The following is a 26,644-nucleotide window of genomic DNA, read 5'->3' on the forward strand; positions in this document are numbered from 1 at the left end:
ACGGCATTGAATTTCTCTAGCTTGCAAATACGTCTCTGTTCTGAATTCTACTCATGCGGCTACAACCGAAACAGCGCCCGATTCTGATTCTGACAGGTACGCACGCTCATGACTCATATTCTGCCAAATAGGTTCTGATTCTGACGGCAGTCCATGCTTGCTTAATCAGTTGTGTGACGATTGCTCAAGCTAACTACCTGATCCTGACAGGTAGCTGCCCACAAGAAGACAGCTACTCCTAGTAAATTCTACCGCCATATGTTTGCGAACACAAGGGTACTGGTTGAAAGCACACAGCAAACGCTAATGATTATACATTTATACTCCTACAAACTCGGCTTTAGTTAGTCGCTAGTAACAAAAGAAGGTATTCATGGTCCAGCACTTGTGAGCCTCCAGCCGCAATTCCGCTGCACCCATACCTCTGCGACTACATTGTTAACTACTGATGAAACTACTATGGTTGCCATTTCATTATGTTGCATTAACAACATTAGCCAATAGAATCATACCCAGTCAACACAGAAATGTCACATTGACAGGAACAAGATCCTCACATTTGGAGATTGCAGTAGCAGCATCACGCAAACTGATCTAGTATTTGCTACCTCGAATGCTTCACGACAACCTTAACAAACTCTCCACTTATGCATCATGCGCTGCAGAATGATTCCGTCGACCAAAAACACATAGCCTGTGAACAACATACTATGCAACCACCATCCCTAGCTCTGACAAAAAATCCACATGATCCAGCCTGCCTTCCGCACAAAACAGGAACAAAAAGCTCGCTTTTCACTTGACTTTCACCAGCTCGACTTCGTAGAAGATTGTTTTGTTCTTGGGAACTTGTTCAAATAATTTACCGCCGTTCTCACTGAAGAATGCACAAGCAGCACAAAACCGTCATTCGTATTTCATAGACTATATATACCAGCGGAAGATGAAAAGTGTGGAAATGCTTACCACAGGGCTGGAGGGACAGTTAGCCTCCTTTTGTCGCCGACGTGCATACCTGCAGTGAATATCAAAAAATGTTAATCATGCTCAGAAAAATATCTCACTCAAACGTATTAAAAAAACAATGAGCTCCGAGATGATTGATTACCATCAATACCAAGATTCCATCCAGGGATCACTTTCTCAGAACCTGTAGTCAGCAGAATATGCGTTTTAAGCAATTTTAACTTCAACCATAATATGGTACAAAGCACTGAAGTTGTTTGTCAATATTTACCGAGCTTAAACTTGTAGGGCTTTTCCTTAGCATTAGGATGAACGGTTTTCCCATTCTGCAGCTTGCCAACATAATTGATATAAACCTGCAGAGTAAAGTGGGTTATTTACATATATTCTTTAGGGCAATGTGCCTTAGTAGGCATATAATAAATTAGAAAGTACTGAAAGCATACTACCCAGTCAGCATCGGTTACTGTTTCTCTTTTTCTAATCCTATAGCTAATTGCGAGAAGAGCTTGGCCAAGCACATAGATATGAAACATACAAATTCCATTCATGAACTACAAGCATGCTGGGTGGAAACTGGAAAGATCAGAAAAGGAATCTTGGGGATACCTTGCTGCCATTTGAAGCCACTTTTGCATCTTGGTTCCCTGCTGACAGATCTTCTATGACCAGCCCATTTTCAAGTGTTCTAATGTTGTTGGAATGCTTTCCATCATCTGCCTCTGATGCAGTTCTCTTCTTTTTCTTGGACTTCTTTTTCAATTCAGCTTCTTGTTTTGGAACTGATGACCCATTGACCTCTGTTTCGTCCCTGCTCAGTTCATGCAACAAGGTACAGATCAGTATTTACCAACACAACAGAAATAGATATACAACTAAAATATGAAGCAGAGATATACATTGGGGATGCAGGATCCTGATCGATGGTATCACTTTTTCTTTTCCTGTCATTTCTGCTCTTCTTTTTGGTCTCCTCCTTTGACGCAACATTTTCAGGTTTGTTTTCCTTGGAAACTTTACCATTAGTTTTCTCAGACAGAGAAGGCAAAACTTTCTCTTTGGCCAAAAAATCTTCATCTTCGCTGCCACTATCAAATATTGAACAAGGTTTGCGCCTGAAAGCTGGCTTGCATGAAGAATCTTCAATCTTCTCGTCGATGCTGTCAACTTGGTGCTTCTTGTTTAAGCGCCGCCCTCTTTTAACCTTATCAGCATGCTCTTCAGATGCTATGTAATAAATATTAGAATGTGCAAGTGGTCAATAGGATGGAAATTTGAGGCGATGCACGTATTAGACAACCACAGCATCAAATGGTATTGTGTTAACACAACAGCAGGAAATGCAAACAGGATGAGAGCATTAATCTAGCTGTAGAAAGACTTGTTATAAATGGTTGAAAAGGCATGTTAACTGAACTTTTACAAAACAAAATTAGAAGCGTTCAAACAATCATGCACTACACTGTGTTTTCTATAGTATTATGGGGCAAATGTGCCATAAAACGTAATAAAGGACGTACCCAGTGCTGAGAGCTCCCGCACTGTGCGGGGTCTGGGGAAGGTGTTAGTGGCAAGCCTTACCCTCACGAAGTGCAATGTGAGGAGACCGCGACTCGAACCTGGGACCTCTCGGTCACAGGCGGTGAGGCTCTACCGCTGCACCAGGCCCGCCCAATGTGCCATAAAACGTAATAAAATCTAAATTCTGATTCTTAGTTATGAACTCAAAAGGTGCTAAGATCAAAGTCCAGACTTCACAAACATCATTAAGTTCAGGTTTTAGTTACTTTGGTAATTTAGGTATCATCGTTTGACGCAACATTTCTGGGTTTAGTTTCCTTAGAAACTTTACCATTAGTTTTGTTAGCTGGCAAGTCTTCCTCTTTGGCCAAAAAGTCTTCATCTTCACTGCAACTATCAAATATTGAACGGAAATTGTGCCTGGTGGTTGGCTTGCATGAAGAATCTTCAATCTCGTCCTCGGTGCTGTCAACTTGGTGCTTCTTCTTTAAGCGTTGCAGTCGTTTAACCTTACTAGCATGCTCTTCAGATGCTACGTAATAAATATTAGAATGTGCTAGCGGTCAATAGGATGGAAATTTGTTTTAAGGCGATGCACATATCAGACAGCCACAACATCAAATGGTATTGTGTTAACACGACAGCAGGAAATGCAAACAGGATGAGAGCATTAATCTAGCTGTAGAAAGACTTGTTATAAATGGTTGAATAAGGCATGTCAACTGAACTTTTACAAAACAAAATTAGAAGCGTTCAAACAATCGTGCACTACACTGTGTCGTCTATAGATTATGGTGCCAATGTGCTGTGAAATGTAATAAAATCTCAATTCTGGTTCTTAGTTATGAACTCAAAAGGTGATAAGATCAAAGTCCAGACTTCACAAACATCATTAAGTTTAGGTTTTAGTTTCTTTGGTAATTTAGGTATAATCGTTTGACGCAACATTTTCGGGTTTAGTTTTCTTAGAGACTTTACCATTAGTTTTGTTAGCTGGCAAGTCTTCATCTTCACTGCCACTATCAAATATTGAACGGAAATTGTGCCTGGCGGTTGGCTTGCATGAAGAATCTTCAATCTCGTCGTCGGTGCTATCAACTTGGTGCTTCTTCTTTGAGCGTCGCAGTCGTTTAACCTTACCAGCATGTTTTTCAGAGGCTATGTAATAAACATAAGAATGTACTAGCAGTCAATAGGATGGAAATGTGAGGTGATACATGTATTAGACAGCCACAGCATCAAATAGCATTTTGTTAACACAAAAAGCAGACAATGCAAACAGAATAAGAAAATAAAAATATCAATACTCTAACTGTAGAGAGACTTGCTACAAATGGTTGAACAGGCATGTTAGTTGAACTTTTACAAAAGAGAACTAGAAGCGTTCAAACAATCACGCTCTACACGGTGTCATCTTTAGTGGTGGCAATGTGTCATGCAACGTGATAAAATTTCCATTCTACTGAACTACAGAGGTGTCTACGATCGAAATCCAGGTTCCACTAACACCATGAAGTTCAATTTAAAGAGCATCATACTTTTCCTAGTTCAACAACAAACCTGTCTTGTGGCTATCAGGGGAGGAGCATACATCACCATCATCCATAGATTCAGAAACATCATTGTCCGCAGGTACTTCATCGTCACCATCATCAATGAAGTCAGATTCGTAACTGTCCTCACTCTCATCATAGTCTCGATCTGTATCAGACTCTCCAACGTCCTCTCCATAAGATTCTCTAGTTACAAGGGTTAAGAATGAACACTAAGTCTGAAACGCTACACAAAAGAGAAACATTATGGCGCAATGCAACTTTCAAAAAGGATACGATTCATCGTCTCCTGCACCGCTCCTGCTGCTTGGCCGGAGGTAATATCCTGAGAGATGCACGGAACTCGGACCAAGCACTGAGAACAGGACCTCATCGACCTCCTCCAACTCAATCTCGAGATGGCACATCTCAGCCAACCGAGGATTCAGGCTACAGACTATGATGGGTGCCTTGTTACCAACAACGCACTGCAGCACCGACCTTTTAGCGGCATCGCAACTGCCCAGTGTAGCCTAAAATAACATCACAAAAGTCAATGCCATTAGTTGCTCGAATGACAAAGATAGGATTCTAATGCTTGGAACTTGGAAGCAAAGAAAAGTAATTAGTTGCTCGAATGACAAAGATAGGCTCTTGTATTTTATGTATGGCCCTTCTTTACTCGCTAAAATAGCTGCACAGATGGCACAGCGGTGTACTGTAGAAGAATCACAGTAATGTTCAAAGTCTGCACAATGTAATCAGTAATCTAGTGGAATTATCATATCATACACGAAGATAGCTCTCAAAAACCTAACACTACTATTTCAGAAAGCACTGTAATAGTATATGTTTTGGATTAAGAAGAAATGGATATGACGGACAAATCTATTCAAATCACAGTATCATTTTTAGCACCCCCTTCAGAATTAGCGACATGACCTTGATATAAAGAGGTAAGAAGCAGAGCGGGAGCAACCTGGGAAATCCTGAGACGGCCATGGGACGACTGGTAGCGGTGGGTGTAGGGCTTCCCGGGCTTCACCTCCACGCCTGAGCAGACCATCATAGCATATTATCAGCAGATGTATACAAGTATGTACGTTTGACAGGAACAGTACAGCCCAGAAATGGGTATTGATGTATGAGAGAGGCCTGGCTTACCCCAGAACGCCATGAGGAGGGGCTGCCGGAATCAGGAGGAGGCGGCCTGCGACACGACGACGACCGCCGTCTGCGGAGCGGCGCAGGGACGGAGAGGCGTGGTCGGGGATGGTGGTGGGCGGCGGCTCCGCCGTCCTTGGCTGGGGCTTAAAAAGTGGGGAGAGGCGCTGGGTTACCGCTCGGCGCTCCACGGATTTCCGGGCTTTTCATCTCCTCTGGGCCGGCCTTTAAAAATCCGTCAGTTTTACGGTTTACATTTTCTTGGCCCGAACAGATCCCCTATAATGGGCCTGACCTTTAAAAGATATAAAGCCCACCGTATATCAGCCCGCCCGGTTGATATATCTAGGGTTTGGGGGCGATTTTATTTCAGTTGGACCTGTTTTATTTTAATCAATGACTTTTTTGATGATGTAAGCCCGTAGACATACATTACTTGTACTCATAAACATAATAATACAGAGTTGGTACACATACAAGCAACGAAACACACAAAAGATACAAGCGATAGTAGTGCTACACAGTGCTATCGCCGCAACTACTAAGCACACACGTCCTTCGCGGTCACTGGAGAGGAAGAGCACTAGCGTTCACTCCACTCTTTGGAGGTGAAGAAAGCCCTAGCCAGGAGGCGATAACAGGTCGCAAACTCGCAATAGATACTCGCCCCATAAGGCTGGATCTAGTTCGATAAGAAACATTGGTCGGAGGAGCCCTCTGAGCCTCTTCAATAGGGGTCAACGTAACCCCTCCCTTCAGGCGAGCGGACTCCTTGTCGTCTTTCGTAAAAAACCAATAGTCAAGACCGTCGCACTATCTGCCAGCATGCCTTGACGCAACGCTAGAGTGAAGCCACTCAAACAGCTTGGACTCCACAAGACCACAAGCCTCTCGTCGTCGTCGTCAGCAACACCTCCGACTAGCAGGGGCATGGATTGAGAGACCATTTATTCCTAGAAGCACCATCAGAATATGCCCCACCATGACGCCGACAGAGGAACCACGGCAACCTAGAAAACGTAGGACTAAAACACACAGACGAAGACTAGACCTCCTCTCCCCCTCGTGGTGCCAAGACGACAATTGGAAACTGTCATTCATATGGTTTGCAGAGAGAGCCGTGCTCTGTTGTATTTAGAGCATCTCCAACAGAAGCGCTATAATAGCGCCACGTCCAAAAACCCGCCAATTTACCACGCCAAGGCACGTTTTGCCCGCTTTAGCAGACGCGCTAAAATCGTGCGCTGCAAATAATTTTCAGCGCGCGTCATTTTGCACAATCGCGCGCACCAAATATTCCGCCCTTGCTCCAGCGCGCGGAAAAAGCCACAGCGAGCACGCGAAGGGAAATCGCTGGCTGAAAATTCCCCGCGCGCCCACCTCCACCTCTCGCTATCGCCGGCCATGGACACCGGTGGCACTGCTCCCTTGACCCCTCCGTACTCCATTCCCGTAGTCGTCGCCGCCTCTGCCACCGCCCCAAACCCTAGCGAAGTTCCTATCCATGGAGTCTTCACCGCCCCACGACTGTCGGCCGCATCGGGCGTCGCCCCGCTGCACCCGCCCACCCGCCCACCCGCAAGGCTAGCAAACGGCAGACCAGCACAACGGCCGCTGGCGTTGCTCTAAAAAAGGGCAAGATGTCCTCTGTGAAAGCGGGCACGGGCAGGCCGGGCTTGTCCAAAGCCGATGCCGTGCGGTGGGAAAAGCTTACGCTGCCGCCACCGCCTCCCCAGTTCCAGGCAACGCCGCCTCCGCGCCATCGTGCCGCCAATGTTTGTTGATATCGCGTGCGCATGAGGTGTTCGACGAAATGCCGCAAAGGTATGGCATTGCCCCAAAACTAGTTTTTTTCCATGTAGATGAGTTTCAATTGGCGTGTAATTGTGTTCGTACATATGTAGCATGGATGACGATACTTTTATGGCCAATATGAATGTGAATTCATCTCATTCACAAGAATATTGGTCTCAAATTCTCAATATGGTGCACCTCAAACTCAACAAGAAGATGAGTTAGACGAGGATGGTGAAGGTTTGATGGATGGACCTATAGGAAGAGCGGTGAATTACACATTGGAAGAGGACCAAGTTCTATGCAAGGCATGGTGCAACATTGGCATGGATCCAACGGTCGGCGCCGATCAAAATCAAGAGACCTATTGGGTACGTATCAAGGAGTACTTCGATGAGGAGAATACAAGTGGCATCGAGCGCTCCGAGAGGTCACTCCGTTCTCGTTGGTGGGTGATCAATGCCGATTGCCAAAAATGGGCGGCGGTTCAAAAGAACGTGGATGAACTCAATCCTAGTGGTTACGCCGAGGTTGATAGGGTGAGTTGTGTTTTTTCGTATGTTAATGTGAAATTTCTTTGTGGCTAATATGTTCCCTTCTTCGTGTATGTAGCTCACCATTGCCCAAAATCTTTTTAAGGTAATGTGAAGAAGAACAAGAAAGGAAAAGTGTTGAAAAGGAGATCATTCACTTTGTCACATTGCTACAAGGTACTTGAGAAGGAAGAGAAGTGGAGGACCCGAGACATGAAGGTGCCTATGAGAGCCAAGATGGAGCCACACCTTGTGGGTGATGATGATGATGAAGCATCAAGTGATGGTGTCAAGAGAAGTCCTACGCCAAGCTCGGCGGCAAGGCCTAATAAAAGACCAATGGGAGTGAATAAACCAAAATAATTGAAGGGGAGGAAGTCTGGATATGATGACATAAAGAAAGCTATGAAGGCTATGGTGAGTGCACGCAAGGAATACACAGAGGAGAGGAGGTTGGAGAAGGCCATGGTGTCGGCGGCCGAGGAGAGGAGGGCTGCCTCCGAGGAGAGGAGGGCCGCCGCCGAGGAGAGGATGTTGGCATTGGAGGAGAAGATTTTTATGGTGGAATATGCGCCGCCGAGTAGTGTGTATTTTGTGTTTGCCATGGCGGCACACGCTGCTATAAATGAAGTGGCCAGTGGAGCGATGTTTTTACCGCGCCGCAAAATAGAGCATCTGGTGTAGCGCCGGATTTTAGCGTGCACATCAAAGGCTAAAATGACATTGTAAATGCCTTTGCGCTATTATATTGCTTCTGTTGGAGATACTTCTACATCTATCTACACTACTTAAAAAGGAGTAATGTGTTCCTTATTCTGCCAATACGTCAAACGTTTTGGTCGTCCGACTCGCGAGCACGCATGAGCCAAAGCCCAACGAAACCCACGTATTGCTCATTCAGTTGTCATTCTTGCTTGGTCGCCGAGGAAACCTTATCCCCTTCTCTCACTTTCGATCCAATCAAGCGGCCGCCGCCTCTGCCAACCACCTCGCCCTGGACACCCCAGCCCATCCCGCCGCCGGTAGGGCCTCTGAATCCTCTGAGGGGTTTCCCGTCCGACCGCCATGCTCGCGCCCGTGGCCACGCCCGCCACGACGAGCAGCCAGGGGCAGGGGGATCGAAGCTCCAGGCCTGGCCCTGGTGGCCGACGTGGGGGACCAAGACTGGACGACAATGACGCTCGGCGAAAGTTGCGGCCGCCGGGAAGGCGCAGGATCCATTTGTCCATGTGCAGACGCTGCGTCCCCATCCCCTTGTAGGCACTATCTTCCCAACCTGGTTGTTGTGCTGCTACTGTGTCCTGATGCTCTTTTTTTACATAGATAACTTATTGAGCATGTCTCGAGTGCATACTGGATGCAGAAACAACAGGTGTCCCTGTCAAAGGTAAAATACTCCATTTTTCGTATTATCTGGTGGTTCTCACTTGAAAAGAGTAATCATAAATTTAATTACACTGATTTCCTTTTTTGGTCAGATGGAGAAGACATGGTATTGTGCTCCCATTAGTTTTAGAAGATTGGGTCAAGTTTTGGTGCTTCTCGGTATCGCTGCGAATATAGGATCTGTTATCATTATTCTGGGATTTGGATTATTTGCTTTTGAATTATTGTATAAATATGTGTAGTTGCTATTTGACATGCCTGGTGATTACATGATAAAAACATGTCCATTGACCGAGTGTTTATATTCTTGGATTATCGCAAACTATAAATTTCAGATATATCAGTTCAATCATACTAATTGGAGCGATGCTTGCAATCACACTTCAGCTAGGGACTATCTGTTGCAATTGCTCGTAGTTCGAAGGCAATAAGTAGACAATGATAGGATATGATCACTTTTAAAACTGATGTTTATGTACTCTTTGCTTGAGCATCACAGTGCATGCAGTAGTTTTCTCCTTGAAACAATATTTGGCTGGGAAGACATGAAGTCATGAACTGTAAATTCTTGCTATCATGTCTATCATCAGAGTTTGAATTATTGTGCGCTTCGCTTAAAATGGTGAAACTACAGTCAGTTAGGTTGAAAACTTTTAGTGGTGGTACCAGATGGGTGGAGTTGCAGCACAAGTCCTTCTGAAGAAAAAAGGGTGTTATACTGAACTTAATATCCATGATGTACCATCTGCGCCTTTGCATCTATCTTGTCCAACATCTCTACTTATTAATTACTTGAAATACAATTTATTCTTATGATTTAATATATGATATTCTGAAGTTCCTTTCGCCTGTTCATTCCATGGTTATTCTTAGAGAAGTTTATCCTTTCACAGGCAAGTGTAAATGTTTTCTTCGAGCTTAATTTGAAAGTTTTGTAATGTACGCTTGTTTACTGCATATATTGTTAAGTGCCCTGTACATCACCACTAAAATACTTCAAGATATTGTTCTATCATGACATGTAAAATTGTCCATTTATTTGTTGCAAAGTGTGTGCTTATTTTTGTCTTTTCATTCTAGGTGCAAAATTAAAATTAGAAGTTCAGTATTTGGTTGGTTACAACATAAATGGTATAAGTTTGTCACTTGGTTCACCTCAATTTGCATGTCTTTTCTGGTTGCTCATGGTGTTGTTGCCTATTGTTGTTTGCAGTGCAGATTGAGATTGAGTATGGGCCAGAAGAGAAAGAGTTTGGGGCCGCTGGCAAGTCATATAGTAACTAGGCAGCAAACATTGCCATGAGATTGGACATAGGTGTGTTCGTGGGTGATGTGCAAGCAGGATGACGCTGCAGATCCAGTATGTTAATCTTGTTCCCTATCGAAGTAAAAGTGTCATGGGCACAATTGTGGTAAAATGATGGTTATTGAGTTATTCTGCCTCTTAGATTCGGATGAGTACTAATTATTCTGCTGATTCCATCTTTATAATATAACTAAATCATCTAAGCCTTAAATTTTACCATGTGACCATGGACCAAGGAAATTGTGGTCAAGTAGAAATGACACATACTGGAGGCAACCGATACAAATGCTATATGGAGGGCAAGATAACCTACAACCTGGTATGAAGGCAAAAAGATCCTGGTTAAAACAGAATGCAACTATGTTATCATTCATGCCTTCTTGAGCAGAATAAGTGGTGTTTTTATTGATGTTGGTACCATGTGTTTATTGATACTATCTTTTAAGTTCAGAAACTGGCAAGTACTGGATAGCATGCTATAACATTTGGTACTCTTAATTGCATGTTCAGAGTATTTCAGCCTTTACATCTTACTACATGCAATAAACTTAAATCAACAAGCATTTCCATATGCTGTAATCTATAGATGGGCTGTGGGATGGTACCTAGCATTATATTTTCTTAGACCTTCTATAATTTCCCAGACTCAGGTCATAATCCAAACAGTGGCTGCGTGACCACACAAGAAATGTTGAATCCCAGGCTCATGCCAGGCAGCATTTTGGCCTACACATGAATGCTAGGAGAAAAAAACCATGCTAGCCTACATTCTGCATATATAAGATGCTAATTTTTTTCCGTTCCTGATGTGCTGCAAGTAGTTCGCCTGCAACAGATCTTCCATGTAGAATCCAGGGAGTGCTATTGTGTTCTGTTCTCTTTGACGCCTTCTATGGCAAGGAAGTCGCCGAACAATCCGATGTGCAAGTACTCGCGACGGTGGGATAGTCCTATCTGTCCAAAGAACTCAAAATGGCTCCAAATAAATATCAGGTAATAAATGTTGGGTCACTATGGTCATTATATTTAGACCTTTGTATGCATTATCTGGAAAGCATCAGCCAAACGAATGTTAGCATGAGTTCTCTATCCATTTAAGTTGAAAACAGTTGTATGGTGGAATCGGGAACTATAATTATACTGTATTTTGCATTGGTTGTGGTCAACTATATTAGTAGTGAGTTGTGTATTTTCAAAGATGTAAATGTGTGGAATGCTTTGATGATAAGGTGCAGATTTAATTGAAATCTCTGGTTGTCATATTGTTGGGTACTGATAAAAATTCAAGGCTCCATGCACAACCTTCAACATGAGTTAGGCTAGACTCGGCAAAGCCGAAGATTCTTGATGGTTTGGAAAGCAACATAAGCCAAGGCTCCAGTAACGTTACAAGACTGCATTTTTTTATAGAATGAGTAGTGAAATAAGCGGAATTTCTCATCATTAATGGACCATACGAGGAGAAATTCATCTTAGATGATACATTTGATTTTCTGGTAGCAGATTTCCGCAGGATACAATTGCAATCTTGGGTAGATAAGAGCACCAAAACCCATGTCACTATCGAGGAACCAAAGCATCTTGCAGAGCAAGGTAAAAAAAAAACAGACGGTTTCTCACTTACGATTTTATATAAACTTAGCATGTTCACTCCAGTTGTTTTGTTGATGTCGTTTTGTAGAATATCATTTTGTAATGACCATTGAACATGCTAAGTGCAAATGTTCAAGAGGCAGTCATCTAGGACAAGCATGTTCAGCGAGCTTTGTTGATTATCTTTGACCACATCCAGAGGAAGAGAAAGCCATAGGAGTTCTCCATTCATACTTGAATTAAGCTTTTTTTTACACAATAGTTATTCTTAGGCCTTGAGTGGAACATGATATGTAGATGAACATTTCAGTTTACATCATTCATGGTAGAATCATAGCATACCAGAAGATTTGGTTGCCACAAGAGAATGCACTCAGCCTCAGTTTTATCTTTGTCTCCGTGTTATGTTCCTAGCAGCAAACCATAAGATTGTTTAAAACATGCTACTTCATAGTATTGCTTGCATAGTCCACTCTCATCTATTATTTGCTTTGCTGAACCATCGTGTTACATAACCCCACCTGAAAATGGATTAAATAACAATAAGCAGAACCCGTTCAGTACATTATTAAGGACATCTCTATCAAGCAAAAGGAATAGCAACATCAACTCCTGAAGTGTGCAACAATGTCAGACAATTTTAATTTAATTCAAAATACTCCCTTTGTATAGTAAAAGATGTCTCAGTTTTATGTTAATTTTAATGTATCTATACACTATATCACGTCTAGATACATCTAAATTTAGACAAAGTTGGGACATCTTTTGTTGGACGGAGGGAGCATTAACTCCTGCGGTTAAGAAATACCGAAATACACATCAGAAATAGTGCATTTTATAGTATTTAGGCGAAAAAATCCTAAGTATTATTCTGCATCTGCATGCATATAATAATTATACATGAGTTATAGGAGCTCCATATTACACATCTGTTTGACGGATAGAACGCTGAAGAAAGTATTGTACAATTGCATCAATAAAAAATTATGACTATTGTCTTTTTTCTGCTTTTACCTTGCAAACAAGAATGATATATTTACAGGGCCCTCTTAGACGCAGGTGCAAATAGTGCACATTTGAGCTAGCTGTACACTATTGTGTCCTAAGAAGAAAGTGCACTATACTTCAGTCTTTAGCATTAGATTTCTCCTTTCTGTTTGATAACTTAAGCATTTTTCTTTATTTCTGAAGCATCTCAATTGAACCACTATCACCATGCTATATTTCAGTTATCCCAGAGAAGAGAAAATTGTACTATAATTATATGCCTTAAGATATGTCAATACTCATATAATAATTCCTTTTCTACTCCACCGAGAGACAACTGCTTTCATGGCCATTAAGTATTTCACAATATGTCTGCATATAATACCGATTACATGGCATGGTGGCAAGATCCGAGGGCGGCGAGCTTGTCTGCACCACACCTCACACACAACTGATGGCACCGATTAGGTTGCTCACCTTCTAACACTCTCGCCGAGGTTGCCCGGCTAGATCCTCAAGACATGGAGACTAGACTGGAGCGCCACGAGCTCAATTGTGTTGTGCTCGATGGGCTAGGGCGCCAGGGCTTGTGCCGTGGTTGGGCCATCAGCCACGATCCGATGGGTGGAGATTTGGAGTGTTGGCTGGTCACTCTGTGGTGAGACGAGACAGGAAGATAGTGAGAGAGCCTATCAGGGGATGATTTTCTGTGTTGGTGTACTTTCTTGGCAAATGTGGCGTGAACTTTTTGGGGCTGCACTTATTTTAGAGAGTTTCGGTTCTACTTGTGTGACTCGAGTGATGGTGATGGTGAGTGTTGTAGACATTATCAATTATTTTTGTATTCTATTTTGTATGATATTCTTGTGTTTTTATTTACCTGATGAATACATGTTCTATTTTCGTTTTTCGCAAATTAGTCTGGTTCCTATTGTTGTGGTTGGCATGTGGGCGCTGCTATTTGTACTAAGAGATATGTATTTATTACTATGGTTTAGTCGTTTAGAAGTCATAATATGTTTAGCATTACCTTTTTATGTAAATATTACATTTTGACATGTAGACAAGTATGAAAAGTTGGAAAATTATGAGCTTGAGGGCATGTAGTGATTGCATTATAGGGAATCAAATCAAGCTGAAGCCACATGGCAGCACACATATAAATTACGAGGATATTTTAATTAGTATATCTATAATAGAATTTGCGATCCCGTGGCAACGCACGGGCATTTTACTAGTCTTAATAAATAACTTGTTGGGTCGTGTACTCTTCGTAAAAAATCCTTCTATTTCTCTCGCACCAAATCGCATTGACGACGATCATGTATACACAGTAGAAGCCAGCAGGAACTTGCAAAAGAGTCGGTGCCCGGATCTATCTGAGGTAGTCCTGCCCAACTCAGAACCGAGCAGCAAATTGTGCGAGACAAAAATTTAACAACAAATGTGAGGTTTCCTTTGCAAAAGACGTGCCGAGCAAGCTCAAACAAGGAAAATACGAGTCTGGAGACAAACCAGAATTGTTCGTACACAAATTAGACAAGAAAGGATGAAGATAATCAAGATAGATTCACAGTTACAGGGTCAATCCTTAGTAAATCATGGGTATTATGATAGACCCTAGGTGGCTCCCTGAACTTGGCATACTCATATATGCCAAGGTGTGCTGTCAGCAGCCACACGACGGTCAGAAATTCGCCGCCGCTGCTGAGTTTCCTAGCATGGCAATCCCTGCTGCAGTGCCTGCCTGCGTAGCACAGCATCTCCACCCAAATCCCGAATATCGCCTCCAACAGACGGCGCGTGCCCCATCCCTTCTGGAGCAGAGTTTTGGCGATATCAACCCCATGATTACAGGTAGCGTTCTCCCCAGAGTCATCGTCCGGTCAATGGCGTTTCTCAGTCATGTACTGGGCAACTTGAGCTCCACGTGTGATTAAAGGCTTCTTATAGTTCCGCATTATTGAAGCCTCCTTGTCCAGACGCTCGACGTTCTTATTACAGAGTGCGATCCATTGCAAGGCATCTACGTACATGTGGCCACACGGCTATGGCCAGGAAGCATTTCGGGATGCTTTACGAGGAGAAACATCATGTAATCCGAGAGGTTCTTGATTGCCACCTGGTAGTCTTCTTCGCCATCCTCGTTGATCGAGCAGAGGATGACATCGGTGGCGATTTGCCAACGAACAATTCTGGTGTCGAATTCAGCTTCGAACAGGGGGAGGTCTGTGTTCTGGTTCAAGGAGTACATACCTTCCTCTGCACCATCATGCCTGTCCGCTATCCTCAGCAACTCGTTTAGCAGCAAGTCCTTGAGTTGAGGTGAAATCTTGGCGCGACGCATTGGGACCTTTTTGAGGTTATAGCTGTCCCCCGTGCAGAAATCCAGCATGTTAAACTGTCCAACCGTGCGTACTGTCTCCGACCATCTTTGCCCGATTCCTGCCCTGACTACAAGCCGGCGAAGAGAGGCCGTTATAGGATGCAGCAGGTTCCATCTCCGCGAGTACAGGAAATAACCTGTCCATGTCGACCCAATTGTGATGAACCCTGATGTTACCTCCAGAAGTAAGGCCCCGACCAACAAGATGCAAGTGATAGCCACATCAACTCTCTTGTAACCATCCTTCAGGTTGACCGTTGTAGTGGCTATGGCGAGAAGCGAGACGAAGCGAATGCAGAGCCCATACCAGGTGTGAACCACCCTCGCCTTGGTGTACATGATGTCGTACATCAAGGAGAGCTCCATCTCAATCACCGCATAAATGTTATCCTTGCTTTTTTTCCAAGCGACCCAACATGGGGTCGATTTTCATTACCTTTTCGCAGATAACGAAAAGCAGCACACAGGCATACAACTTAGTGTTATACCGCGCACGGCAGAAAGGGGGGAGGGAGGACGCCGCATAATGCTAACGTTTTAGAAGCTACAGACTTATATTACAGAAAGGCAAAATAAAAGCACCAGCAGTTTGTGAAGCAGGCCATCCACCAGGGACCAGCAAAAACTTGCCCAAAAAGCACCCAGGCAGGGAAGTAGCAACTTAAACAGCAAAACATCAGCAGGGAGAAGCATCATCATTCATCCATCTCCATCTGATCCTCAGCAAGGTCCTCCATCGTGGTGTCTGCAATGCGAAGAATTCTTCCTGGGCGTCCATCCGTCGATGTAGCAGGCACACTCGTGGCAAGCTGAAGTAGACTGGCAGCGCCCGCCCTGATGTTTTCGGCGTCCGGAGAGCTGTGAAGACCTGCCCAGTAATTCATGAACACAGTAGCAAAGCTAATCAATTCACTTGGGTTTTTGATGAGCTTATGATCAAAGCAAGATCTATTTCTTAATTTCCATATGGCCCAGCAAATGGCAGCAAGACCAACAATTTGCACGTTTCTACTAGCTGGGATTACTCTGGGAAGCCACCAAAAGAATTGAGTAAAGCTCCCAGGTCTATCAGAAGCTCCCAAAGCTGTTGCAACAGAGCTCCAAACGAATTTTGCTGCGACACATTCAAAGAACAGATGAGAAATAGTTTCATTTTCCTGACAGAACTGACAGGAGGCACTTCCCACCCAATTCCTCTTCAACAGATTATCCTTTGTTGCAATAGCATTGTGCCAAATCAACCAGAGCCAAATTTTTGTCTTCAGTGGAATTCTACTTTTCCAAAGGTGTTTGAAGGATCTGTCCATTGAATTCCTGCAGAGATGATTGTACATGGACTTAACAGTAAATTTTCCACTCTTTGTCCATTTCCAGCATGGTTTGTCTTTTTCATGAGATAAAACAGTCTGTCTCACAATGTGCAGCAGACCATGCACCTGATGACCTAGATCAGGTGTTAAAAATCTTCTAAAGGATAGATTCCACCCAAGAGCAGATGATTCTGCAACTGTCACATTCTGTTCATTGCAGATACTAAAAATGTCTGGGAACATATCTCTCAAAGGTTGGGAGCTGCACCATGCATCATGCCAAAAGCTTGTTAACTTTCCATTCTCCACCATCATTCTTCTCCCACTAAGATAAGTGGATTTGATCTTCATCATATCAGCCCACAGGGGTGAATCTCCTATACATCTTTTTGAATAGAAAACACTTGTATCTTTCACATACTTTCTATTCATAAAATCCTGCCAAGGACCAGTTCCTGATTCCAGCTTCCACCACCACTTACACATAAGGCTGATATTGAATTTAGTTAGATCCTTCAGACCCAGGCCACCTTTTTTCCTTGGCTTACAAATCCATCTCCACTTTACAAAGTGATATTTTTTCTTATCAGCACTGCCTGCCCAGAAGAAAGTTCTGATTGGCTTATCCATCTCTTCAATGGTAGTTTTGTGGAGAAGTCTCATAGACATCTGATATACTCCAATGCTAGAAAGACAAGCAGATATTTTAATCAATCTCCCTCCAATGGACATGTTGTTTCCAACCCAGCCACACATCTTTTTTTAGTTGCTTCACCTAGGAAATTCATTTCAGCAACAGAAGGCCTTCTAGCTGAAATGGGGGTACCCAGATACTTTATAGGCCAGTTTCCACTCTGACAATTAAAAAGTTCAGAGTAGCACTACATTTTACTGTCATCTGGCATAATCAGCATAATCTCACTCTTGTCGAAATTAATTTTTAAACCAGACATTGCTTCAAAGAGGTATAGTAGAAGTTTCAGATTTCTGGCCTGTTCCACATCATCTTGTATCAAAAGAATAGTGCCATCTGCATACTGAAGCATGGCAACACCATGCTGGACAATATTGTCTGCAAGACCTATCAACAACCCATTCTACTGGGCAACTGAAATCATTTTTGCAAGACTGTTGGCTGCCATATTGAAGAGAAAAGGTGCAAAAGGGTCCCCCTGTCTCACTCCTTTGTGGCTGCCAAAATATGCACCCTTCCTGTCATTAACCTTGACACTAAGTGTCCCATCAGCAACAACTTTTCTAATCCAAATCATCCAGCTGTCACTGAAGCCTTTTTGTCTGCAGCAATCAAACAGGAAATTCCAATTGACCTTATCATAGGCTTTTTCAAAATCGATTTTCAGTACCACTCCTTGCTGTTTTCTGAATTTGGATTCCCTTAAAACCTCTTGCAGCAAAGCAACCCCATCAGTGATAAATCTCTCTTTAATAAAGGCAGTTTGACTCAGGTGAATGATCTTGTTCATTACAGGAACAGTTCTGTTTGTCAAAGCTTTAGTGAAAATCTTGAAAAGGACTTGCAGCAAACAAATTGGTCTATATTTTTGTATCTTATCAGCCTCAGGCCCTTTTGGTATTAAAGTAATAATACCATAGTTTATTCTCTTCAAGTCAATTTTGTGACTATGAAAATCATTGAAAGCTGCCATAATATGCAATTTAATAATATCCCAACAAACCTTGTAGAATTCAGCAGGGATGCCATCAGGGCCAGCTGCCTTATTATTTTCCATCTGATCTATTGTATTCTTAATCTCATCTTCACTAAAAGGTCTGTCCATTGATTCTCTATCAAGGTCATCAATTTTTTCCTCTAAAGACCAGGTTTCATCAGCAAGTCTGATTCCAGAATCATTTGCAGGGCCAAAAAGGTTCTTATAGAAAGCACTAGCATGTTCTAACAAATCATGAGTCCCTTGGATAATGTTATCTCCATCTTTCAAGGAAAAAATAGTTCTTTTTCTTTTGCAGCCATTGGACATTTTATGAAAGAAAGCAGTATTACTATCCCCCTGTAGCAGCCATTTTTCCCTTGATCTTTGGTGCCAGTAACTCTCCTCTCTGTCAATTATAGTCAACAGTTCTTTTTGGATCTGGGCTCTCATTCTTATCTGATCAGCATCAAGGGGATAAAGTTCCTCCTGTAGTTCCAAGGCCTCAAGTTCACAACCAATTTCCTTCTTTCTTTTGATATCTCTCCCCCTCAGATTTGCACCCCACCCTTTCAGATCATTCTTAACATTTTTCAATTTCATTTGGATAATACCCAAGCTGTCAGTGCCAGGCTCTGTTTACTCTATCAAGGAAATCATCTTGTTGTATCCATGATTTTTCAAATTTAAAATCTCTAGCTGGCCTGTCCTTCTGCTCCATAGTATCAAGAATGAGTGGGTTATGATCAGAGACCTCTCTGACAAGCTTGTGCACAGTAGTAAGAGGGAATAAATTTTCCCAGGCATCATTCATAAGGAATCTGTCCAATTTTTCCAAAGTTGGATCCTGCTGGTTATTTGTCCAAGTAAAATGACCCCCAGACATATAAATCTCTCTTAAGGCATGGATGTTGATGATGGAGTTGAAAATATCAGTCCATCTATTTTTCCTCAAGATCTTATTTTTTTTCAGAAGAAAATCTGATTATATTAAAGTCACCACCTACTAGGAGAGGAAGGCTTTGGTCACTACAGACATTACCCAGTTCAGCTAGGAAATCCTCCTTGTCCTCCAACTGTGCTGCTCCATAAACAATTACTAGATTCCATTTCACCTGTAACTTCAAATCCAACAGTTTAACCTTGATATGGAACCTACCCAAACTAGTTTCACAGATATCAAACCTGGATAGCCTAAAGCCACCCAAAATCCCACCACTTCTACCAACAGATGGTAACCACCTCCAATCAAACAGACTGTATGGATCAATTTTCCTGAAGAAACTAGTTGAGTAATCTTTCTTGATTGTTTCCTGAAGCCCCACAAAATCAATCTCTTGCTCTCTCAACAAATCTGACAGGAAAACACTCATACCTTTCTTACCAACACCTCTACAATTCAAAGTTGCTCCTATCATAGATATTTCTTGTTTTGTCTCCTGTTCCTGGCTCCAGTTACAATGCCACACAAAGGGTGGTCATTGGCAACTTTCACCGAGGCAGCACTTGATCTGGCATGTGCTCCTCCCGAGGCAACAAAATGTTATCCTTGCTGTGACGAACGAAATAGAATACGGATCCACAGATGTAGTCTGTTGCACTCTGCGGGTGGTTGATGAATGCACGCACACATAGACCGAGCAGCGTGTGAGCTCCGTGAAGGGCCATCTCCTCCTCCGTGCCAAAGCTCTCCAGGTCGTCCTTGGCATCATCAAATGAAAGTTTAGAGGTCCTGACTCCTCTTCCGATGCGTGGCGGAAACTTCCTGTCGTCGCAGTATTTTTTCAAGTAGCTGTTCAAGCCATCGTTGTCAGCACACTTGAGCGCCCATATCCTCTCCCCATACTTGAGAGCTCCAACGGCGAACATCAGTATGGCGGCAGCGACCAATGCCCCGCTGCCAGATAAGTGCATGTAGAGGACATAAGCAGCTCCTAGGACCTGAACCACAAGGGTCTGCAGGTGCCGTAGCCAGAGCCGGTTGTCCTCGAGGGCATAGGCGGTAATGGTGTCCTGGCCACCGAGGTGCAGCAGGAGGAAGGGCGCCCAGAATGCCACCAGCTGGTGCACGTGTGGGGCGCTGGCGATGGACAGGTGGCCGAGGGTGTAGGTTGCAGTGGAGTCGGCTAGCAGGTACGCTAGCCACAGCAGGACCTTCAGCTTGGTAGAGCCATTGCGCCGACCGTTGCCGGCGACGGCAAAGAGGAACGCTTGCGACGTGAAGCTGAAGAGGACCAGTATCTGGACTGCCCATTCGTTCCACAGGTGCAGCAATACTCCGCCTCCAACCATTTCTTGCTCTGATAGATCAGATACATATGAGAAAAAAACTGGATCTGAAGCTGGTTTCCCATGGTCAGTAAATTCATCTACCCTCCACAAGTATCATCACCTAAATGTGCAACCAAAAGCTCAGAAAAATAACAAGTAAATGGTGGCTTACATGATAGGTAAGATGCAGATGATCAACGGGAGCGATTGGTGAGGAACAAAACGACCAAGGAGCGGCAAGATCTGCCGAGGATGAGGGGCGACTGAATGACGCTGGTACTGTTTAGGATGAAGCCTATCACCCACGAATTAAATGTGCTCTACTGTTTGTCAGTAGGCTTGTTTACAAAGAGATGCATGCATTGCTGTTATTCAAAATGGAGTACAAGTGAGGAGCCGTCCAGCTGGCCTCGATCTGTTACAAAGAAAGATGTTGTTAAGGCTCGAGTTGGAATAGATGTTAAGAGTGTAGTATTAAGCAGATCCAATAGTTAAAATCATCAGCTATATTCAATGATTGTGTGGATTTATCGTTGCTTATTGGATTCGTTACTTTTAAACACCGTCTTAGGAAGAAGACCAATGAAGTTGCTCATGAACTAGGTAGAGTTTATTTTTCAAAGAGTCATGTAATTAGATCGATGAACCTCTAGTTTTATTCTCGTAAACTCATAAGCGATGTAATTATTGTTGGCAATCAATAAAATCTCACAGTAGAGTTCTGCTGTTTTCCTCAAAGAAAATATTCTTTTAAAATATTTATTTTATGATCGATTTACTAATAATACTAATAAATTTGCCAGTTAATTCTAACAAAGAACCATCTTCTTCCACGCGCATGCATCTTCCTTCTTCCTCTCTCTCTCTCTCTGCTACTTCTTCCACGCACACGGAGCTTCACAGCCGGCCAGCTATTACTCATCCGCATTTTCTCCCAAAAAAGATTACTACTAAGCATGAATCAGCGCCACAAACGTGTTTTATTTTTGTGCTTAACTGATCCCTTCCAAACCTCTCTCAGATTTTATTTTGGGCCAAATACGTATCCTAAGAGCACCTCTAACCGAAAGACCAAAATCCTTTAGTGGACCAAAAAATTCGTTTTAGTCCTGTATGCCGCACGTGGCTGACACCCTAAAGTGTTTAGAGGACCAAAATATACCCGGCCGCACGCGATGCGATGAGATAAAATTCTCCCCACCGTACGCACTGGCACCGCCAAATCCCTGCTCCCCATCGCACCACACGCCGGTGCCGTCCTCTATGCATCGTCATCGGCCGCCGCTTTGTCTTCGTCCACCGCTCCGTCATCGTCCGCCCTCATGGACCTTACCGGCGAGGATACCAACTCATCACTGGAGGAATGGCTGAGTGAGAACTTCCCGGACACCGACTAGTTTAAATCTACTTTAAAATCTAATTTCAGCTATGTTTCAGTCTAGGTTTAATGTATGACCAAACTAAGTTTGTCTGTCAACTAAAAGCATATCGCATCAGAACTTCGTCTCTGGACTATGTGTTGTTTTAATCAATGTTTGTCCATATTTGAACTGCATCACACATGTTTGATACAATGTTTGGGCCAAATTTTAGCCATAGGGGCCTAAGAATGAGAGTTCGGCTAACGTGCATTTTTTTAGATGAGCAGACTAGCTCCTCTAGAGGATAGGGAGGGTTTTGGTCCTCTAAATTATAGGTTTTCGGTTAAAGATGCTAACAAGATCAGTAAGAAGCTCTACAATTCTTAAGATTTCTCATCGCAGTAACTCGAGTCTGAATCCCTATCAAAATCAGGAAGTCCAAGTAAGATCATCTCTATCAGACTTGGATACACAAAAACTGGGCACCAGGATCCCTATTAAAATGTACTTCGAGCCTAAGTATAGTCTCAGTGGGCCAATATCGAGGCCGGTCGATTGCTCTATTTCTGATTTGGATCTATGGCTGAAGGAACAAAGTTTATCCGGGCTGGTCAGGTCACAAAAAGTGATCAAAACCGAAACTTGACTAGGATTTTCCAGGCTGAGGTGTTATTTAGGATCTGTTAAGAGATGATGTACTCCCTCCGTCCCATGAAATATATCATAGGTTCATCAAAATTCGGATGTATGTAGATACTATTTAGTGTCTAGATACATCCAATCTCAGACAAGTTTCATTGGGATGGAGGGAGTAACACGGTCAACAGAGTTGTGAGATTGAAAATTCAAATCAGCCAAGGTCGTCCAATCAATTTAATCAAAGAAGAATGCTTGCGTTAAGGCAGTTGTTCATATGTTCATAAAGGTTACGCAGTGGCCAATCCTGGAGCTTGGAGTCGGCAAGTGTGTGACTGCCACCCGGGTCTCCCTCATCGCCCCGGCGAGCACGGGTGGCCATCGGTTCCTAGTTACCAGCAGCCCAATACATGACGTGAACTTAGGTGAACTGCCAAATTTCAAGTAGTGTGCAATATAATGTACCCTTTTGCACTGAAATATACTACACCAAGTATGGTGTGATCATCGAATCTTATCTGCTGGATCACCAAAAACAGATGACCTGAATTCACCTGATGTGCCTTAAAATAACTACTAATTTGAAGATGAACCTACCTAACAAATATTACCTCCACTATCCCATTAATTTACGATACCTCATGCCTTCCCTAATAATACTCCTAAACATTGATGTATCTTATGGTACAACCACTCAGTACATAGTCTAGACTTGTAATGTGCAATATAATGTGTAAGTAGTAGCCAAATTTCAAGTAGTGTGCAATATAATGTTACTAGTCTTAGTTGTAGACTTGTAGTACTATCTAAATAAACTTGCATTTAATGATATCAGGGTCATGTATGTATGAGATTGAGCTACCAATATTTTTGCCTATAAGGCTGGTCATAGTGGGGAGTAACTTAGACTACAAACATATGCCATGTTACTAGTCTAGGTTACTATATTCATAGTGAGTAATAACTTATATGTGGTGTCATGCATTGTACTCCCTCCGTTTCAATCTATAATGCCTATAGATTTTCTGCACGGTAATTAGCGCAAGTCATTTTTTAACACAAAACTCCCTTATTTTCAGTCTATAATGCCTATAGCAGGTTGTACCGTAAATCGGTTCCCAGATTTTATGCACGGGATCAGATCGGTTTCCTTATTTTCTGCTATTCAGCTGATCGGTTGAAGGGGTTCTTTACAAATAAACGCAGATCTACTATTATATTATGAAACAAATGCAGAAAATCTATAGGCATTAAAGATTGAAACGGAGGGAGTATCATTTATTATGTTGTAGACTCATCTTGCCTTGAGTTGTGTGATGTTATGGTAACATAGTTAGACTGCTCATAGTGGGAGTAACATAGGTAGTAACATCACACATCCCAAAATATTTTAGTGACATGGCATGACAATAAATGAAGAAAGAGAGTGGTGTCGTAACTAGCTATGTTACCATAACATCACACTTCTCAAGACAAGATGAGTCTACAATCTAATAAATATAACATGCATGATATCACATATATGTAACTACCCACTATGAAGGTAGTAACATAGAGTAGTAACATGCACCATGTTACTACTCTATGTTACTCCCCACTATGACTAGTCTTAGTTATCACCTCACTCTCTTTCTTCATTTATTAGCATGCCATGTCACCATATGCCTTGAGATGTGTGATGTTACTAGCTATGTTACTCCCACTATGAGCAGTCTAATCCCATGCAACAGCCGTATGTTAGCTACTCCCTCGATCCTCATTTAGGTGATGCTGGTGCTTTCAATGTCTAATTTTGACTTAAAAAAAGATTACATGTCACGAATGTTGGACAATTGAATAGATGTTCATCACATGTTTTGGAACACAATACAGTAGTCATCTCATTAATTAAAGAGGAAAGTTCACAAGGATTGGCATTTTGGAAACAGTTTTTTAGGGCCAACAAAGGCCAATGCAACAAAGGGACTAATCTGCTGCATAAAACTACCCAAATGTTTTGTCCCGGCGATGATCCAATTCTCGGCCTCGTCTTTGATCTTGGTCATGATCACTAAAGGCATGGAACTCTGTTACAGATGCATTTCTTTCCTTCCAAACTTCTCATGTAATTAGCCTCACGGTCGAGGTCAAGGTCTTTCATTTAGTGTTGTTTAACATGATCAAGAAGGTCCACCACTCTTTCATTTAAGTCAATCCCGTCCATTCCACATGCCTAAGATCATGGATGTCGAGCCAATCCTTGAACAGTCTCAAGTTTCACCACTCACCAGCTTTTCAGATGTCCCAAGGTTTATCATAAGGGGCGCAAGGTGGTACATAGATTGGTTGGGGACTTATGAAAAACTGCTGAAACTTGAGAGAACCTTCCGATGGGCTAGGGGAAAGCACTTCAGTAGTTAGTACACACTGAATGAGAAGCATTTCGTTCATGAACATGAGATCTTCTAAACAAAATCAATGTTGGGTAGTTTTTTATGTTCCATTTTGCACCTTCACTCTGTACATAAAACCCCCCTTAATCGTACCGTGTCGAAGCATGCTTCTGTTCAGTATCAGTGTGAATTATTAAGAGATTCTTCACGCTTGTATTTTATAGATCTATGTTACTGGATGTGTGTATTGTACTGTGTTCTAGAACATGCAATGAAACGTCATAAGCAACAAAGTGTATTATAATGGCGCAGAATCCGCAACTGTTTTTAATCGCAAACAAGGCATTGACAATTCTACTGGCTTGGACAATATAGCTTAAAATGCCCATAACCATTGATCTGGTCAATATTACTTAGACCCTTACTAAAAACTTACATAGAACAAAATTATACAGAAGAAACACTTAATAAATTGGAACATCAATTAGTCACTCAGAGAGTCCACATAAATTTTAACAACGAAGGACATATCTGAGCAACTGAACACTGATACAAGGTTAAGTGCTTCAGTTAACATGCTCAAAAGCTCAACGCCAGAGAAAATAAGCTATAAAGAGGTCAAGACCTCATATCCTAGCAACTGAAGCACTTCAGATAATGGAGGAACGCATTTAGTTCCCAGCAATTTCGTAATAACAGCCTTTCAGTAATTTCTTAATAAGCCATGCCTATCTGCCATCATTCTGTCCCAGAGAGTACGTGATTATTGGGGAAACTACGAGCCATTATCTTATAGTATTTAGCAATAATTTAGTTTTCCCTCAAAATTAACAAGAACAAAAGTTAACATATATGTATATTTTTTTACTAGCACTGGTTATCATAAGAGATTTATCATCTCGTCAGTTGTTAATACCCTTTCTTCTAAAAGTGACTTGTTAGAACATCCTAGGAAAGTTTTATTTTTCTTATATAGGTAGTGGGACCTGTGGGGTGCGAAAGAAGACTATGCTCTAGAATGAACCAAAGTCCAATCTACTTGCAATGAAAGTTAAACTGTAGGGGGAAAGTCAGTAAGAGATGGGGTACCCTTGCCCAAAGGAGATATTCACTACCTAAAGAATATTTTTAATAACTACCACAAAAACAAAGTTGCAGAAAAAAAACTCAACAGACTTAGAAGAATGGATTCTGCTACAAACGCAGTTAAACATCAATTGTTTCTGATAGTGCATTAAATAGTAGAAGATCACTCACCTTGATACTTTGATAGCCTTAGCATATCAACTCTACAGGAGCTCAGATTCTTGTTATGAGTGTGTTGAAAGTTGTAACAGGTCCTCCAGTTCACCCTGATCTTATCCACTTGCTGTAATATAGGCACGAAGGCATAAAAAAGACTTATTCGTCACCCAATACCAGATTGATGCAATATTACAGACTAACTAAAAAAGCCATCCTGCTTAATTAAACAATATTGGTGCAGAATCAGCCAAGTCAGATCATACTTGCACACTGTCAATACAAAATCAACTATATAGAGAGCTACCAATCTAGTACAAAAAATTAGCAGATATCAAATCGGACTACTGGAATAGTTCAGAAATGATAACAAAAAAATGTCATTATGTGGGTACCAATTTTACTGTGGCACATGAATTTGCAGGATAACTGAAATACACATGATCTGAGTTATGCATAAACCTGTGCAATTCATCATACCCACTAGCTTATTACCCCTGGTTACAAAAGAGCTTATTCCCTTGATTACTAGGCCGATCCTGATATATCTGGCTGCTTTACTGGCTCCATTACTACATTATTATGGTTAATAAAATGGTATGCTAAACCTCTCA

The 26,644-nt window shown here is 42.3% G+C and overlaps 2 protein-coding genes across 5 annotated transcripts; both read right to left on the bottom strand.

Annotated features, from left to right (window-relative positions):
• Window positions 1-455: 455 nt before the first annotated feature.
• On the bottom strand, window positions 456-5,360 carry LOC127300239 (peptidyl-prolyl cis-trans isomerase FKBP43). 4 transcript variants are annotated; one of them, XM_051330327.2, is made up of 12 exons: window positions 5,184-5,360; window positions 4,999-5,072; window positions 4,317-4,552; window positions 4,048-4,226; window positions 3,466-3,645; window positions 2,819-3,019; window positions 1,866-2,193; window positions 1,576-1,777; window positions 1,238-1,322; window positions 1,109-1,150; window positions 967-1,015; window positions 456-877 (listed from the first exon to the last, which is right to left on the bottom strand). In XM_051330327.2, exons 1-12 carry the CDS (start codon window positions 5,194-5,196, stop codon window positions 796-798), a joined length of 1,671 nt encoding a protein of 556 aa, XP_051186287.1. In that variant the 5' UTR covers window positions 5,197-5,360; the 3' UTR covers window positions 456-795. The 4 variants fall into 4 exon arrangements, with proteins under 4 accessions (XP_051186287.1, XP_051186288.1, XP_051186289.1 ...); XM_051330328.2 differs by lacking the exon at window positions 3,466-3,645; XM_051330329.2 differs by lacking the exon at window positions 2,819-3,019.
• Window positions 5,361-14,281: 8,921 nt separating this feature from the next.
• On the bottom strand, window positions 14,282-26,601 carry LOC127300242 (uncharacterized). Its single transcript, XM_071820934.1, has 8 exons — window positions 26,046-26,601; window positions 19,644-20,834; window positions 19,191-19,540; window positions 18,176-18,309; window positions 16,584-16,685; window positions 16,194-16,282; window positions 14,813-15,562; window positions 14,282-14,669 (listed from the first exon to the last, which is right to left on the bottom strand). Exons 2-8 carry the CDS (start codon window positions 20,438-20,440, stop codon window positions 14,342-14,344), a joined length of 2,550 nt encoding a protein of 849 aa, XP_071677035.1. The 5' UTR covers window positions 20,441-20,834; window positions 26,046-26,601; the 3' UTR covers window positions 14,282-14,341.
• Between the last annotated feature and the right edge of the window lie 43 nt (window positions 26,602-26,644).

This window comes from Lolium perenne, chromosome 5 (assembly GCF_019359855.2).
Source record: "Lolium perenne isolate Kyuss_39 chromosome 5, Kyuss_2.0, whole genome shotgun sequence".
Lineage (NCBI taxonomy): Eukaryota > Viridiplantae > Streptophyta > Magnoliopsida > Poales > Poaceae > Lolium > Lolium perenne.